This window comes from Brassica rapa, chromosome A06, assembly GCF_000309985.2.
Source record: "Brassica rapa cultivar Chiifu-401-42 chromosome A06, CAAS_Brap_v3.01, whole genome shotgun sequence".
Classification (NCBI taxonomy): domain Eukaryota; kingdom Viridiplantae; phylum Streptophyta; class Magnoliopsida; order Brassicales; family Brassicaceae; genus Brassica; species Brassica rapa.
In genome coordinates, this window is record NC_024800.2 from 9,341,891 (window position 1) to 9,354,405 (window position 12,515).

Below are 12,515 nucleotides of genomic sequence, written 5' to 3' on the forward strand. Positions count from 1 at the left end.
GTGCGAGGCAGTCCGTGCAATTTGACAATGTTGGCCACGAACTGTGTAGCGACGATGGAAGCGGTGTATGGATGAGAAAGAGGTATGAGATGCGCGGACTTACTTAATCTGTCGACAACTACCATAATTGAAGTGAAAGCACCAGAGCGAGGCAAACCGTCGACGAAGTCCATTGATATGTCTTCCCAAAGATGTGTAGGAACAGGTAAGGGCTGAAGAAGGCCGGCAGGAGACATCGTTTGGGATTTAGCACGCTGGCAAGTGTCGCAGTGAGATATGTAATCTACAACGGTCTTATGCATCGAGGGCCAATAGAAGCGATGAGAGAGACGTTTGAATGTGCGCAAGACACCTGAATGCCCACCAAGAGTAGTATTATGATGCTCGTGCAAAAGTTGTTTGATAAGAGGGGAACCTGGTGGAATCACAACCCTGTTGTTGTAGCAGAGAAGGCCGTCTCTCCAAGAGTAAGGGAGACCCGGTTTCTCGTGTGCCGCTGTGCCAATGCGAATGAGGTATGGGTCAGAAGAGGTCAGCGCACGAAGATCAGTCCAAAGTGATGTCTGTGGGGCTGAGATTGCGTTTAATAGAGGGCTATCTGGTACGCGAGACAAGGCATCAGCTGCAGAGTTTGTTTTGCCTGGCTTGTACACAATGTCATAATCATACCCCACCAGTTTAGCCATCCACTTCTGCTGCTCGGGTGTGAGTATTCGCTGTTCCAGCATGTAGCGAAGGCTCCTTTGGTCTGTCTGGATGGTGAACTTGCGTCCCAAGAGGTAAGGTCTCCACGTTCGTATAGCTACGATGATTGCTAACATTTCTCTCGCATAGGTGGACCAAGCCTTCTTTGTGACGCCTAAAGAACGACTCATAAAGGCAATAGGTTGGCCATTCTGAGAGAGGACCGCACCAATACCATCACCAGAAGCATCAGTCTCAATCACGAAAGGGTTGGAGAAGTCAGGGAGGGCCAACGTAGGGGTGGATGTCATTGCCTCCTTCAACTTATTGAAGGCAGTGTCGGCGTCGGAGCTCCAAGTGAACTTGCCTTTGCGAAGGAGGTTGGTAAGCGGCCGTGCGATAAGCCCATAGTCTCGTACGAACTTGCGGTAGTATCCAGTGAGGCCAAGGAATCCACGGAGCTCAGTAACAGACGTCGGAACCGGCCAATCGGTCATAGCTTTGACCTTAGACTGGTCCACTGTGACGCCTGTGTTGGAAATAATGTGGCCGAGGTACTCGAGCTCTCTCTTCCCGAATTCACACTTCTTGAATTTCACCGAGAGTTGGTGATGTTGGATTAAGCTCAATACCTCTCGAACATGCTGCAGGTGGGACTCCCATGTCGGACTGTAAACGAGGATGTCATCGAAAAAGACGAGGACAAATTTCCGCATGTAAGGCCGGAAAATATCATTCATGAGCGATTGAAACGTTGATGGGGCGTTGCAGAGGCCGAAGGGCATGACAAGGTATTCAAAATGCCCGTGATGAGTACGGAACGCCGTTTTGTGGATGTCGGTTGTGCTCATTCTGACCTGGTGGAAACCGGCGGTGAGATCGAGTTTTGTGAAGTAAGCCGAACCATGGAGCTCGTCTAGCATATCCTCCACCGTAGGAATGGGGAAGCGATCCTTGATAGTGGCGGAGTTAAGAGCTCTGTAATCGGTACAGAACCTCCACGAGCCATCTTTCTTCTTGACGAGTAGTACAGGGGAGGAGAACGGGCTAGAACTGCTGCGGATGATACCTGCGTCGAGCATTTCAGTGACCTGTCGCTCGATCTCATCTTTCTGGAAGTAGGCGTAGCGGTAGGGTCGAACGTTGATAGGATCTGTTCCTTCTTTGAGCGTGATATTGTGTTCGATGTCGCGAGGAGGGGGAAGACCTGTCGGACACTGAAAGATCCCGTTGAATTCGTCCAGAATTACTCGCAAATCGTCGTTAAGCTCCTTTTGCTCCGAAGAGATCTCCGGCGAATAAAGAGCGAAGAGATGGTGGCCTTGTCTGGCTTCTTTCTCGAGCTCTTCTTTTGTTGTGGGCCTTATTGTATCGCGTGGAAGCCCAGTTAGTGTGTGGGTTTCACCCTCCCAGTCTAGCTGTAATGTTTGGGCTTTCCAGTCTGTGAGGACGGGCCCAAGACTCTGGAGCCATTGTATCCCCATCACCAAATCAAGGCCCACTAAGGGGAGAGCGTAGAGAGTGATTCGGAAACTAGCGCCGCCGATCTGTACCCTGACGTCGTCAAACCTCCGTCGACAGCGAAGTGGAGATCCGTTAGCAACCCGAACGTCGAAAGGTTTGGTTTGCGTTGCTGGAAGTTGTAATTCGGATGCCATCTTTTCACTGATGAAGTTGTGTGTTGAACCGCTATCAACTAGAGCCTGAAGTTTGTGGTTGGTGATGACAGCGAGGAGACGCATTGTGGTCGGAGAATCCCAACCAGATAAGGCGTGGAGTGTAATTTCGGGTGCAGGATCATCCTCTTCGTCCTCCTCATCGGTCTCGGTATCCTCGATCCCTTCCATGATGAAGAGTTGCGGTTTAGCGCACTTATGACCCGGAGAGTACTTCTCGTCACAACTGAAGCAAAGGCCCAGACTGCGCTTTCTCCTCATCTCCTCCCAGCTGAGTTTGCGGGGTGTTTGCACAGTTTGTGGTGATGTCGCGGCAGGTGCTGAAGCTGAAGCTGGGGAATTGGAAGTGGTGAATGATTGGGTTCGTGGTGTGAAGCGCTTTTGTTTCTGCAACTGATCGTCTTTCATTCTAGCCAAGTTGATGACTTCTTGTAATGTCTTTGGCTGGAACATACGTACATCGTCAGCGATTGTATGGTGTAGTCCTCCTAGGAAAGTTCCGACAAGCGCTTCCTCGGACCAGTTAGTCACTTTGTTGCGTAGTCTTTCGAAAGCACGTTGGTATTCGCGGAACGTCCCCGTCTGCCGTATTTTTGACAGCTCCTCATGGAAGTTTGTGCTACGAGTTGGACCGAACCGTGTCCACAATTCGCCTTCGAACGTCTCCCATGTTATCAGAGTCTGATCAATGCCGAGCGCTCGTACCGTCGCTTGCCACCACTCGTTAGCTTCCTCCGTAAGATGATAGGAGGCATAGTTCACCCTCTGGTTGCCGGTGATATCATGAAAAGCGAAGTATTGAACTGCTTTAGTGAGCCATTCTGTAGGATCTCCATCACTGAACCGTGGAAGTTCGATCTTAATATGTCGACGTTGGTTAGGGGCAGCTGCAAAAGGGTTGACAGCATCGGTACGGTTTGGATTTGTGACGTGATGTGGTGGGGGAATCGTGTCATCTCTGGGAACCTGTGATGCGCTGGATCCGTGTTCACGGGTGCCGACGATAAGCTCACGCATTTCCTTCAGTGAGTCAGCCATCGTTCGTTGGAAAGAATTCTCCAAGCCCCGAATCCTATCGTTAATGCCGGTCGTTAGGTTGAGGAGTTCATCTTGGACCATTCCCATGCTTGATTCGAGATCCTCAAGTCGTTCGCGGTTGTTGGCCATGGTCTCTTTCCGTAGATTTTGAGCCACAGCCTTGCTTTTTTGTGAGTTTTTGGTGATGCGAGGCGGAATTGTGATTGAGTGGGGTTGTAACGGTGGGGAAAAAAAAAATTTAGGTTTCTTGCTAGACGTTGATTCCTGAGAATGCCGTCAAGAAGAATCAAGAGAAAAAAGGGTAGCTCTGATACCACTGATAGGTCCCTTGCCAAGAGATACCAATGTTGATCACAAGTAACAAGAACACAAGTAGTTTTGGGTAGATAAGTCTACCTCTTTTTGTCTTTTTCATTGATTTAAATAGGGAAGTACATGAAGCAAATAACAGAATAAGAAGGTGGAGTCATTGACTCCTACATTGCAGGAAACATGGAAATGTGGAGAACGTTACGGAAGACTCGTTCTCCTTATTGATAACAGAAATAAATAAAAGATATATCTTTAAGATTTAAAGATATTTGTTGTTTGGCTTACGTAGTCTTGTTGACTTCCTTGGCGCCATTTCAATGTCTTCAAATGGATCTTCTTGTATCCTATCAGTTTTTATTTTATCCAAGTTCAAAGAGTTTTCTTGTATGATCGAATCAAAAGAAAATGATATATACAAGAACGGTACTTACATATTCATCGATTGGGGACACAATTTTGTGAATAGATTTGATTAGAACTCCTCAGAATTAAATACTTGCTTGCCCTAAAGGGTAGGGCTTTCTTCTCGACCTTTCTAACCTTCCATAATTGATTTTCTTTGAAAACTTTGTACCTTCGAATGTAATAGTAATAATGTCGTTGCACTCTTCTTACCTACTACGCTTCTGGCGTCTACCTACTTAAGATCCACTTGTATTGATGGACTCTTAGTAGCCACCAAAGAACCCAAGTCCTATCATCATCAAAATGATATAAGATCATTCAGAAAAATTCTTGAATTCTAGCTTTAATGTTTTCTGGTATGTCATATTGTCATTTGCCAAAAGACGGCTGCATATGAATACACTAGTGTAACCCCAAGGCAGAGTTAACTATTGGGAAGATGTCATATCTTTGATGTTACATAACCATGGCTTTGTAATGTATTTACCTAAAATAGAAAGTTCTTATTTATTGTGGAGAGCTGTGTTTATACACGGAGGCTTGTTTTTCGATAGATAACGTACATACCAAACAAAACGATTTGGATCCATTTTGATAAAAGGCTGATCTATACAAACATGGCATGATCATTTACGTGTGGAACTCTGTTCCGTGTGATTATATTATTGGTTTCTTGTGGGTAGATTACTGTAGCAAAGCGTTTGTCCTTCTACAGACAAAGCATCTTCTCATCTTTTTGGTTGCTTCTGTTAAGTCCGATGAAATGTCGGCCAAAAAATCTCAGTTCCTTTGATCCGTCAAGAAAAATATAAATGTAAATGTTTACCAGCAGAAAATATCTACATAATATTCTTTCCCCCCTGACTATTGCTTGCACACATTTCATATTTTTACTATACATTCGAAGACAAAGAATGGATTAATCCAAGTCATATATATATACTATAGTTATTTCCTAGCATCTTCGGTTAGGAACCGAATGTATTAAGAATTAAGTACACAGGGTTAGGTATTTGTACATACAAGCACCTCCAAGATGCTAGAAATTTACAGATTAATTTTTTTCTTAATACACTCGGTTCAGTTATCTTATGTGGGATGGAACAAGTGTATGTATGTACAAATATCTAACCTTTTGCTATTATTTTGCTAGAGCTCTTAGATAGATACGATACCCCCTAGACAACACAGTAGGATGATTTGATGTTCTGTTCTCTCTACTGTTACGTGGAACGTAACGATTCTTGTCAAAAGCACACGATCTCAAGATAATAAGATGATATTCATAGATTAAAACTGAGTACAAGGTTACAGAGATGATAATGGAGTCTCTTCCCTCTCTTTCTCTCCTTGGTACTACTTACTAAAACACGAGATACCCTCCCCCAAAACCCTCACAGCTAATATATAGATAAAGCATAAAGCTAAAGTAACCAAACCATGGTTACTCATTACTAAACTAGAGTTACTTCTTCTTATCCTCTCTTAACCGATGGCCCACTCGTATCATCTACTTAGAGAACACCATTGCATTTGCCAAATTGCCGTTTATATGATGATTTTGTTTGTCCCTATCTTAATCACCAATTATATTCATATCAATAGTTTCCACGTGTAGAATAAGATGCTATCTCATGTTAGATTACAGAACGTGGTTTCAAGGTACAGCCTAATTGAACCCAAATATTAAGCGGATTGTTGGTTTCTGATCCAACTAGGTTTCTTTCAAAGCTTTCAGAAATGTAAATATCTAAATAGAACCATTATTTTATCGGTTTCTTCGTATCCCTATTGAGTTTTAGTCAAATAAGATCTTTTGTACAGTCACTAATTTTTTCCCCCTGGTATGTACAAAACAATTATGTTCACAAAAACTATTTAAGCTATGTAAAGACGTTAGAAAAAACTCAAGTTCATCATTGTGGAAACAAGAGATTCTTGTGGGATGTTGAAACCTCAAGGCAGAGGCATAGGAGGTCTCCAGCTACTGAAGTGGACCAGTTCTCTATTCACAAAACTCCCATTGTGCAGCCAAAACGTCTCGGTCGATTGCTGGAAATGTCTCACTTTGCGTTGAAGCTCCCACAGAATCCCTTTAACCGCACTGCATGGTGCATAATCTGGACCGTAGACAAACAAACATCTAATCTTACTACCACGGGATATCATTTCTTCTATGTCTCTATCTGTGAAAGAGAGACATGTCTTGTTAAAGTTCTTACAACTTGAGAATCTGAGGAAACCAAATGAGAAAATGCAGCTCTGGAGTAAATTATTGTTACCGGGTATTGAAGCTAAGTAATCAAGAAGCTCTGCTCCTATTCGAGATGATGGCCATTTGATGGATACTTGAGCGTAGTCGATGACATTCTGGAAAGGTAGCTCGGCGTGGTCAGATAAGAGAACCGGGACACATTCCTGAACAAGCAAAACCACAATGTTTCTGAGTACATAAACCAAGTTATTAGGTGAAAATAAAATGTTTGGGTAAAGAGATGATAGATCAGACCACAAAGAATGATTCATAAAAGCGAAGAGTCCATGATGATTCCCCACGAGGAGCGAGGCAGAACTTGGCGTTCCTCAGATGTTCAAAATATGTTGTTCTTCCAAACTTTTCAGTTCCGCTAAACTTCAAGTCTGGACATTCCAACTGTTCACAAAACCACCCATAAGAAACAAGCAAGCAAGGAAAGCACAACCACATAGATATTGCTTCAAGAAACAATGTGAGACTAAACCTTATCTGGATACTGCTTTGAGAGATCTATCAATTTAAGTCTACCAGCTTTCCCTTGAGCACGACCCAAATAATTAGCTAAATACTTCCTCTTGGACAAAGGCAAAGGCTGAACATCAGGTTGTCCATTTCTAGTCATGGCATCATCAACGTTGCCTGGTATGATTATATCTTTCCATGTATTGAAAGCAGTAGTGTCTTTCTTGTCAGTCCTGTCCCCCTGCATCCGCAACGCATTCATTTTTTTGTAAAACAAACTCCAAGAACCTGGCTCAATCCTTTCCACGCATGATTCTATAAGTAGGCACATAGACCATCTAATTTACTAGAAACAAAAAAAAAACTCAAAAGAGAGAGTTTTCACATAGACCCTTCACAACCAATAAACTTCAAAAGACGAGAAATTCCTCAACAGAGAGCAAGTGAAGTACCTCGGGAGTGAGGATAATAGAATGGTTGATAAATGTTGACCATGATCTAAACAAGTGAGCTCCAGCACCACTACAAAAAGAAACCTAATGTCACAGACAGCACAAAACAATACAATTCACAGAAAAGAAAAAAAAAAACTTTACTTCTCGATCATGTTCCACACACGAAAACAATTACAAATAACAACTAGTGTATACCTTGGAAAAACAAATATATGATCACGACCACCAGATCTTCGAAAATACGGCATTTGACTCAAAACCTAGTGGATCACAGAACATGTGAGAGTCAGACATAAGCACATCCACAACTGAATCAGTGAGTCACGACTTGGTTTCACCTTGACATAGGTCTGGTTAATCTCCTTGTCATTAAGACCACCCAACATTCTCACACACTTAACATAAGCTGGCACAAAGAACAGATCCGCCTCTTCTTTCTTACTTGTTCTAAACTTGGACTCCATAAGCAACTTGTGTATCTTAACCTAATCATCATCACCATCATATTCATAAGAATCAAAACGATGCCGTTTAGCTAACACATCTCCAACTTAATAACATAGACACTTGCGATTGATAAATCTAATCAAAACTGAATCAAGTAGTCACCTGAGATCCCCACTGGCCTTTCAAGCACGAGGCGGTTTTGACGCCACCGTCCCTGCCGTACATAAGCTCTTTCAGTCCGTCGATCTCGTTCTCGTCGTACACGTAGATCTTCAGCGAGAGATGGGATCCGTACCCTCGCTCCGGCCACCGTAGAGCCCCGTTATCGCTCGTGGTGACGGAGGAATCAGTGCGGTGGAGATCGATCGCCGGAGAAACGGAGTACCACTGGTCGAAAAGCCTGGTGAGGAAGAAGGTGGAGACGACGAGAAACAGAGCTCCGATCTGGTGAGTGCGGGTGCAGGGAGTGGCGTAGTGACTGCTGTACGCACCGAAGTTTCTAGGCTTGCTACTTAAGCTCGCCATCTCTCTGAGTCTCTCTCACTGTTTATTCGTTTGTTTCTTTGAAATTAAAAGCTTTTTCTGGGGAGATTTGTTTTTTTTTTAATTTAGATCTTGCAAAGACGTCGAGATCATAGCCGTCGGGTGTTAGCTAAACGGCATCGTTTGAAATTGGAAATAAGAATGGCCCATTGGGTTTAGAAGGACTTGGTTGCCGGCGGCATCATTCTAAACCGGCAAACTAAGAGTGAAAACACTGAAACTGTATCAAACTAAGGACTTGGTTATAGGGATGTTAACGTAGGGTAAAATAACCCAGCCCAGCCCAACCCAGTTTATACCCAACTTCCAAAAACCCAGAAACATCAACGTTGAAATCCAAAACCAGAAAATAAACCCAATATGGTATAAGTTTACCCGTGGGTATCCAAAGTATTATCTTATTTATTCTGAAAATCATGTAAAATATTAATATGACTAATGTGAGCATTAATATGTAAACAAGATTTTGCAATTTTATAGAAAACTTGTTTTAGCGCAAACGAGTTTTTGCAGAAAAAACTCGCTTTTTCGGAAAAAAAAAATATTTTGCAATTTTAATCGGGAAACTCATTTTGCAGTTTTAGCAGTAAACATCGTTTTGACAGGAAAACTCATTTATGGTTTTAACGAGAAAACTTGTTAAGTTGTTTTTGTGGTTTTAGCGGAAATTTTTCTTTTTGCGGTTTTTGGTCGGTAATTTTATTTTGTGGTTTGGTTGGAAAACTCATTTTTGCGGTTTGCGGGAAAAATAATCTTTCTGGTTTTGACGGAAAAACTCGGTTTTACGGTTTTTGCGAGAAAATTCGGTTTAGCAGTTTTGGCAGGAAACCTCGCTTTTGCGGTTTTGGTGGAAAAACTCATTTTTGATTTTGACGGAAAAACTCGTTTTTACGGTTTTGAGGAAAAACTCGGTTTTCGGCTTTGATGGGAAAACTCGATTTTTCGATTTTGGCGGAAAAACTCGGTTTTGCGGTTTTGGCGGAAAAAACTCGGTTTCTCGGCTTTGGCGGGAAAACTCGATTTTCGGTTTTGGCGGAAAAACTCAGTTTTACGGTTTTGGCGGGAAAACTCGGTTTTACGGTTTTGGCGGGAAAACTCGGTTTTGCGGTTTTGGCGGGAAAACTCATTTTTGCGGTTTTGGCGGGAAAACTCATTTTTTGCGGTTTTGGCGGGAAAACTCATTTTTTGCGGTTTTGGCGGGAAAACTCGGTTTTTCTGTTTTGGCGGAAAACCCATGTTTTTCGCTTTCGGCAGTAAAAATCGTTTTGGCGGGAAAATTGAGTTTTACGGCATTGGCGGGAAAACACCTTTTGCGGTTTTGGCGGAAAAACTCGATTTTGGAGCTTTCAGTCGGAAAACTCGATTTTACGATTTTAGCGGGAAAACTCAGTTTTGCAGTTTTGGTGAGAAAACTCAGTTTTGCGGTTTTGGCGGGAAACTTAGTTTTATGGTTTTGGCGGAAAAACAAGTTTTGTGGTTTCGGTAGAAAAACTCGATTTTTTGGTTTCGGCGGGAAAACTCGTTTTTGGTTTCTGTGAGAAATATTATTTTTAGGGTTTTTGCGGAAAAAATCATTTTTTGGTTCTGACGGAAAAAAACGTTTTTGCAATTTTTTTATAATTTAATTAAAATGGTGAAAATCTATATATATAATTGAAAACCCATGGGTACACCATTACCCTTTTGTATTTACCCAACATAAATATGGGTTTTAAAATTAATACCCATGGTTGACCCAATTAATTTTAGATGGGTAAAAACCCAGCCCATTATTAGTGGGTTTGGGTAAACCCATGGGTAACTACCCATGTTAACATCCCTACTTGGTTATCATGATTCATGACTCACTTTAACTTGAATTTATAAAAAAAAAAAAGGAAACTAAGAGTGAAACTGTATCAAACCAGTGTGAGGTTTTGGCATCATTCTTAAACTGTATTTCCAAAATTAAACAACGAACCTCACCAGTATCGTTCCTTGCTTCCAAAGTGGCAACAACCTTCAAGAGCACCCACAACAACAGATCCTTAACAACAAATCCTTAACAACTTTTTGAATATTTTTTTTTCTTTTTTTTCGTCCGAACTAAAAAAAAAACAAAAGATTGGCCAATCGCGGGTTCCCACGCGACGGTGGAGCCTGCGCACGGTTAAGAAGCTGCCAGAAAAGAGATCCGTAAATTGGGACTTCAAGAGGTAATTGTGGCACAGATTCTTAAATATTTGGGCTCCACATATTATTATAATAATTTGTTTTTAAGGATTTGTTGTTAAGGATTTGTTGTTGTGGATGCTCTTAGATAGCCCATTAATTTCATCAAAGACTTAAGATATCACAGTGTAAAGTCTTTGAAGACAACTAATATCATCATACATACACATATCACACCACTAAGGACCTCTTCATCATGTATACACTTATATACATACAAAAAACATGTCTTTACCATCTAGAACGACCAAATCTCATATACCAAGCTCATATACCAACCATTGGCAGAGATGAAACACACCACCCATCGTTCAAGCAACAAAGCTAAACACACATCATTCAAGTAACAACTAAACAAGAGCAGAATCTAATAGCTCATTTGGGTTTTTTTTCAAACCACAATCTCAAGAAGCTAAGAGTGAGAGCTATAAGCACAGGCCATCAGAGACCAAACATAACAACAATGCTCAAAAGATATCTCAAAACAAAAGATCTAAGACCGCAAATGAATCACATACTGTCTTGAGTAATGAGGGGATAATCCAAGGCACTAAGCTCAATGAACCAGTTCCAAGAGCGACCAAGCTTCAGCAAGATTGACACAGCGTGGAGGGTAGCAGCCGTTTTAGAAGCACCACTGTCAGAGAGAGGATCAATTTTCCCCAACACATCAACATTCCCAAAGGCACTCACTTCAGGAACAGTTTTCAAGTGGGAGAGAATAGATGAGCTTCGAGATCAATAGATCGAGAGAGAGATAGCCGGGTTCGAGAGAGAGAGCTGGGTTCGAGATCGAGAGCTGGGTTCGAGAGAGAGGGAATGGTGAATGTGTGACACCGTGCCATAAGAGCATGATTAACGGTATGCGATCCTTATGCGATCCTTTAAAAAAAATTGATTTTTTTTTGTCCTTAAAAAAAAATTGAAGTGAACTAATTGCGGGCCGCTACGTGTCGGTGAAGCCCGCAAACAGTAAAAAAACTCTCCCAAATTCGATCCTTATCTGGTGACTTTCAGGACCGATTTTGAACATTTATGTGGTGCCCACATCTTAATTTTGTGCAGAAACCACTTTAAGAAACAACTATATTCATGGCCTAAGACCCGTTTCTTCTGAGCCTTAATTAAGCGATGTTTCTTACTTAATTACATAATTTTTTTTAAACCTAAAAACACTAAATACACGGGTTAAGAACCCGTGGTAATGGTGCTCTAAGGAGTATAAGGACCACGAGGCAACTCCTAACAGTAGATTATTAACATGGTTCTAACTTCTAACCAATAAAAAAAATGAAAATCAAGAAACAAATAATTGTGTCGGAAGAAGTCCTTGCAGTAAGCTTTTGGAAGACCGTTTTTAATTGAACCATCTTTTTATAGAATACAAAAACTAAAGAAAAACTAAACCATTGTTAAAGCATAAGACTATGTACATTGAGACTATTGAGAGTGTTGAAAGATTATTTTCAATTGTTAAAGAAAAAAAAGAACAAAACAATGGGGTTGTTGAATGGTGAGTTGGATTTTTTAACCGTTGAAAGTAGAAACAAATGGAGTCCACTTTTGATATGTGAGTATGTGACTATTTTCTATTATTCAACAACAATTATTTACAACTAAATTATTATAAATTTATTTTTATATATCAAAATTCTTAATTTTTTCTACTCCATAGATAAAGATTTAGTTCATTTGATTTAGATACAATTTTTTTTTTGTCATTTTACCCTTAAACTCATTATAACCTTTGACTATTTTATTTTCTGAAATGGATCATAACAATAACTTTTCTAATACCCAAAATTTTTGACCATCTATATTCTCTATTTTGTATTTGTAAAAAAGTAATTAAAATTAAAAAAAAATATAAAAATGTTTTAATTCCTCATGATTTAAGTTAAACTAATTGAGAACTTTTATTCCTATAAAAAGATGAGATAGAATGTTGAATTTTATCAAACATAACTATCATAGATTATAAAAAAATGAGTAGGTGTTGAATGTTAGGTGGAAGAGAGAAAAGAT

At 40.9% G+C, this 12,515-nt stretch overlaps 1 protein-coding gene across 1 annotated transcript; it reads right to left on the bottom strand.

The window, feature by feature from the left end:
* Positions 1-5,856: 5,856 nt before the first annotated feature.
* LOC103872984 (probable glucuronosyltransferase Os04g0398600) lies at positions 5,857-8,418 on the bottom strand. The gene is made up of 8 exons (XM_009151415.3): positions 7,899-8,418; positions 7,628-7,774; positions 7,485-7,549; positions 7,287-7,356; positions 6,857-7,075; positions 6,625-6,768; positions 6,398-6,533; positions 5,857-6,301 (listed from the first exon to the last, which is right to left on the bottom strand). Exons 1-8 carry the CDS (start codon positions 8,259-8,261, stop codon positions 6,072-6,074), a joined length of 1,374 nt encoding a protein of 457 aa, XP_009149663.1. The 5' UTR covers positions 8,262-8,418; the 3' UTR covers positions 5,857-6,071.
* Positions 8,419-12,515: the final 4,097 nt, after the last annotated feature.

Excerpts from the sequence above, each read along its gene's own strand:
- LOC103872984 (XM_009151415.3), bottom strand. The coding sequence starts at position 8,261 with ATGGCGAGCTTAAGTAGCAAGCCTAGAAACTTCGGTGCGTACAGCAGT. Across the intron at positions 6,769-6,856 it reads CAAAGCAGTATCCAGATAAG|TTGGAATGTCCAGACTTGAA; the intron begins GTTTAGTCTCAC and ends TTTTGTGAACAG. Across the intron at positions 6,302-6,397 it reads TTACTTAGCTTCAATACCCG|ATAGAGACATAGAAGAAATG; the intron begins GTAACAATAATT and ends TCTCTTTCACAG.